We start from the raw sequence: 5,695 nt of genomic DNA on the forward strand, positions 1-5,695 counted from the left end.
CCCTGCAGCTTGCACCACTGCCTGCCCCACACTGGCAGGCAGCGTGCTTCAGCACTGGGGAAAGGGACAAACACACAGATGCTCTGGCCGCCTACCAGAGCATCTCTGTGGAGGACTGCGCCTCTGGTTGCCTCAGGGCATGGTCCTGGATCATGCCCTGCCCCACTTTTTCCTCTGGGGTATTGTTTGACCTCTGGATATCCAGGGGTCTAATTTTGCATTTTTTGTTCCCGCGTGTGCCTCTTGCAGCATCTCAAAGGGGTTTGAGACGCTGCAAGAGGCACATGCACACTCGTCTGGACGCGCCCAAGGAGAAACCTTTGTATCAGTAATGTGCTTCTGGAAGGAGGCATTAGTAATTGAGCAGTATAATAAAGGTATATCAGCTGCAGTCAGAATATGTTCTAGCAAAATGTGAATTGCTGAACAATATTTCACCATTTCTTACTTTTATTTAACACCTATGAATCACAAGGAGCCAGACCAATAGCCAGTGTTTTGGGAAGGAAACAATCAATATGAGATACAGATGAAGAAAGCAGACACCGAGAAGTGAAGAATGAGTTATGCAGGTTCTCCCTAATAACAGCACTTGGACGCAACTATCAGAATAGTTTTACTTGGTCTCCCCAACCTAAACCACACTTAATAACACACTTTCAGTACAATATTTGCTGCAAAATGGAGATTTTTAATAGTCTATAGCTAAGCTGAACCTGGATGGAGTTTGTCAGTGTTGAATTTCAAAGGTCTGCATCATAAAACAAGAGCATCACACTATCTTCAGTAACAGCTGAAAAAAATCTGTTACAATGGAGAGTATTAGAAAACCTAGAGCAGCAGTGGATCCAGGTGTAGCGGGGGGGGGGGGGCATCACACCCCCTTTGGCTGTTTCATACATGCATAGGAAGCTTTGAGCCCATCAGTGTGGGCTCCTGCCAGACTTCCCTATGGGTAGTGAGGATTATGAGCTTGCCAGCAGGTCCATGCAGGCTCTCTCTGGAGCCCCCATTTTTGCTGTGGCTTCAGAGCCCAGAGGGTGAGTGCCACTGCTGCTCATCCCCCCTTTTCCCCTGATGCTGAATTCAGTGGGAAGGGGATGGGGTGAGGGGGGAGAAGGCGGAAGGACAAACAATGACAGCACTCACCCCCTGGGCTCTGGAGCCCTGCAAAAGTGGTGACTTTGACCAGAGCTCACACCAATCAGCTGGTGAGGTCAGAGCTTACTGTGCATGTAAGCACATCCAAATGGGGGTACAGCTGCATTGATTTAACCCTCACCCCTGGATCTGCCATTTGTAGTAGTAAGAGTTAACTCCCTTACTAAAGAGTGATGTCTTTCATAGGTAGTGATGGGCCAACCATTTTGGGTCAGCAGTTAGTTCATAGATTTCATAGACACTGGGGCTGGAAGGGACCTCGGAAGATCATCAACTCCAGCCCCCTGCCCCAGGGGCAGGAAGTCAGCTGGGGTCATAGGATCCCAGCAAGAAAAACTCTTGAAGGCGTTCAAAGTAGGTGCTTGAACCACCTCCGGCGGCAGGCCATTCCAGAGCTTGGGGGCTCAGACAGTTGTTACAATAAAGGCCTAATGAGAGCAAGGAGGCTCCCTGCCTTTTCCTAAGATCCACACTGTTGTGAAGGAGCTATCAACCCACCTATGATGATATGGTAGCTGCAATGGAATTTAACATTACCAGTTGCTATGGAGCGTTCATTCATTAATAACTGTACTGCCCATATTCTTTAGGTACAAAAGTGTCAATTTAAGAGCACTGTTGGAGATTTTGCTGTTGAAGTTTTTCCAAAAGAACACTTATCAAAGTTTTGAGAATCAAATGTTGTCCTCTGCTCTTTTACTACAGATTGGTATGCTACATGGGACCCATCTGGATTGCAAAAGTTGACTCCATTTTAAATCAATCATTGTTATTTTAAAAAGCAAGCAACCAAACAGTGGTATCCCAAAATCTTTATTAGAAAACACCAACAATCACCACCCCCAACTGTCATATTAGGATGTACAGCTACCAATTCATTGACAGTAAATCACCCTGAAAACAGCACAGTAGGTTTTGCAGTTAAAGCCACAATTTACACAAGCAAACTTCTAGTGCTAGAGGAAGGCCACTATTAAGCTAAATCAAACCTAGACAATGTCCCTTTAATTAAAATAACAAGTGTAACATTGCATGTGCAAAATGCTTTATAAAAACATATTTGTATATATGTAAAGTTTAGTATAGGTGTAAAGTATATGTGAGCTGAACATCCAGGCATGTGTGCTTGTTAAATTACTTTTTCATAAGAAGGTCTTATTATTAATAATAATTCTGTTGACTTTATTTTTTTAAATTCCTGCTGCTTTCCACAGCAGTGACATTTCCCTTTTAATTATCAGAAAATCAAATAGAATTCAGTAAATCTCACTTTACTAGGCAGCAGTCAACACTTGAATACACCTTAGCATGTGCTTAACTTTGTGTCTGCTGAAGAGCTAGCAGAGGATAAGGATGAAGAGGGTGGGTGCAGTTGCACCCCACTCTGACTCCTACTCCACCCAAGCAAAAACCAAGTACACAGGAGGGGCAGCGACATTTCTATTCTGATAGTGCTGAGAAAGTCAATTGACTTCATGGGTTATTATCATCTCCCTAATTCCCATTAATTTTTCTACACTCCACAGGTGTTAACGACCCTCTCTCCTTTTTAAATGGTCTTGATTGTTCACTATTCAAACCATTCTCTCTTTTGCTAGCTCGTCCTGGTAATGTCTCCCTCCTATTTTACAGCCCTGCAGACTGCTTTAACCTCTAGCTAAAAACCTTAACTTAGGTGTGTGGTAATATTAATTCAGGTGTAGAAATGACTGACATTAAAATATTGGAGGCACTGCCAAGACACCCAAGAAGGGTAGAGTTTGTCTGATGAATCTAGTGAACTAATAATATAATATCCTTTGAATTTATTGCCTAGTTTATTGTGTTTTTTACAACTGCATATATACTCTACCACAGTGGTGCTCAACCTTTTTCCCTAGTGGGCTGGATGGTCGTTCTGATCCGGCACCTGGGGCTGGTGCAGTGGGCACTATCTGGCCACATGGAGACTGTAAGGAGGCAGCCCAGACTGAGCCCGGCCCCACAAGTGTGGGAAGGAGGCCACATGGGGGTGTGGGAGGAGGGGGAGGGGAAGGGGAAGGATGTGACCTGCTCAGGAGGGTGAAAGGGGCATAGCTCAGCCCTGAAGGGGGAAAGCTCTCCACCCAAAGCTAGCACCATCCCCAGCCCATCCCATGGCACTGGTGGGGGGCACAGCCCCTGCTGTGCGACACCTGCTGGCCAGAGGGGCTGGACTGGGCCTGGGGCCACCTTCACTTCTGTGGCCCAGGAGTCGGAGGTTGAGCACCCCTCCTCTAGCAAACATTTCAATAGTTACATATATTTTGCTTTGATCTTAAACTGAATAATATATTGCTAACCTCCTACCACATTAGTAAAGAGTTTAGTTTCTTTTTAACTGGAGAAGAAAAGGTGTTCTGTTGTATGTGATGATGCATACCATGTGTGCCCATCCCCCTTTTCAAAATCGTAGATCCACCCATATTAAGGGCTTTCTTGAGTTGGGGCCTGAGAGTTTTATCTTTGGTACAATGTTAACCGTTATGAATGAAGGTCCCAGGGTCAGGTCTTTTTCAACCCTTTTGTACATGATATTGCTTACATGATACAGCTACTTTTATAGTCAAAGTCACAGAAAAAAAAACCCCCAAAACCATAGAATGGAAATAATGCTGTCATTGACAGCTCAACTCACAAAAACTAGAAATTGAATATATACACACAATCAACACATCTTCTCTAAAGCAGTACCCAGAAACAGAATCCTGGGGATACTTTGATCTTTATTTATGTGTTCTTGTATTTAACAAAAGTTCCATCATTTACAGATAGTCTTTAATTGCAATTAATTGATATAACTTGAATTGATTAATTGAATTGCCTACCCACTATATACAGTTACATTAGATAACAAAGTTTGATTGGATACTTCCTTCAGGTAAATTTATGTGCTATCTTTTAAGAAAGCTTTAGAGTGCACTTTGGAAATATAAAGGATTATCATATTTACCCAAATCAGGCCAATCTGCTTGACTTCTTTCTAAGCAATACAAACAATTGACTCATTCTTCTCATAATAAATTAAAAGGTATTTACATTGATCTAAGTTGTAATACATGTTGAAAACATTTTGGAGATAATATAGATCTTAGAATACACAGCATATGCAAGTATAGGAAAAAGGGGGATTAAAACATGGTTACTGTTATTAGCTAAAAGTACTTTCTACCTATATAAAAAGAGAGTGATCCTTGCCCCGAGTACAGGGTCCATATAAACAGCTTGCCAAAAGATTCTTCTCCCGGCCAACCTCTGTTGGTGTTAAGAAATCTTCCATGGAATAACAAGCAATCTCTGCCTGTGAGTATTTCATGCTCAGTCCAATTTAGGCTTTTCTTTTCCTTCTTCTGTACCTGGAAACATACAGAGAACTTTTTATAATACCTGACTGAATAAACATTGATCATTGACTTAGAGACGTTCTAATACATTAATTTTGCTTTTTTTCTTTTGTTGCTGTTGCTTTCCTCTGTTTGTTAGCAACATCCATCAGATTTTACTTAACCTGCTGAGAAGGAAAAGAACATCTGCACACCTGATGTCAGTGTTTGTCTGCTAATGAAGTACATAACCCTTTCTCTCCCAGGACCCTTTTTAGAATTGCAATATGAAACCCCTGTGGCACAGTCTGCCTCTGACTGCTTCAGGGGAGCAAGGATAACTATCACCCTGAGCTCCCACTGCTTATATATAAACAAAGCAGAGTGGATTCTATTATGGCTACCAGTAGCTGAAGCTAAATGGTTACCTTTTAAAAAAATAGATCTGCAAAACCATAATTGTCTTCAATTCAATAAGCTTTTTTCCTTTCCAGTCTCAGATTTTTAAAAACTCTGTAAGCAGAACTCTCTTTCCCGAAAGCACACAAGGAATCAATTATTGCTAAGAGTTTCTTCCGCCCTTCTCTTTAATGCCCCTTCCTTTCAGTGACAGGTAGCAGGAATACACACCATATCCTCTTAAGACCTGCCTGTGCCACAGAACTCCTCTCCCGCTTGTCTGTGCTGAAAGGAGGCTGGGATGGGCAAAAGGGTGTATGTATTTTTCTGGAGACAAAAACATCCATCTCTTTCAGGTGCATGTTCCTGGGCAATGATTTATCATTAGATTCTGGCCAAAGTGGTATTCTTTTGTTAATTTTGTTTCTTTTAAGCAAAGCTCCCTGCCAAACATCTCAACATAGTATAAAAATGTTTCTTTTGGATGCTTGCAGGACTGTTGTAGATAGCAAAAGAAAGATATTTCAGGACTTATGGAGAACGGGAAGTAATTTTTGAAAACAAAAGGAAAAGGACACCTGACCATAAATCATATTACAGTAAAATCTCTATTATCCAGCATCCCTGGGATAAGGGGATTGCTGGTTGTGTAAAAATTCTGGTTATCTGAAACCCCCTGGCAGGGCTTTCCAGATAATGTGGAGTGGGTAGAGGGTTGGCTGCCGCACAAGGAGTGTGTGTGTATGGGAGGGGAGTTGCGGCTGCCCGCAGAGTGGCAGCAGTGAGGGGGGTGC

At 42.5% G+C, this 5,695-nt stretch overlaps 1 protein-coding gene across 1 annotated transcript in view; it reads right to left on the reverse strand.

The window, feature by feature from the left end:
- Positions 1 to 3,857: 3,857 nt before the first annotated feature.
- AIG1 (androgen induced 1) overlaps positions 3,858 to 5,695 on the reverse strand; it is a 197,049-nt gene continuing 195,211 nt past the window's right edge. Inside the window, exon 6 of the mRNA XM_019526748.1 lies at positions 3,858 to 4,535. Coding sequence (XP_019382293.1) covers positions 4,498 to 4,535 — 38 coding nt within the window. The 3' untranslated portion in view covers positions 3,858 to 4,497. The remainder of the gene's footprint in view (positions 4,536 to 5,695) is intronic.

This window comes from Gavialis gangeticus, unplaced genomic scaffold, assembly GCF_001723915.1.
Source record: "Gavialis gangeticus isolate Ggan-Ray unplaced genomic scaffold, GavGan_comp1, whole genome shotgun sequence".
Classification (NCBI taxonomy): domain Eukaryota; kingdom Metazoa; phylum Chordata; order Crocodylia; family Gavialidae; genus Gavialis; species Gavialis gangeticus.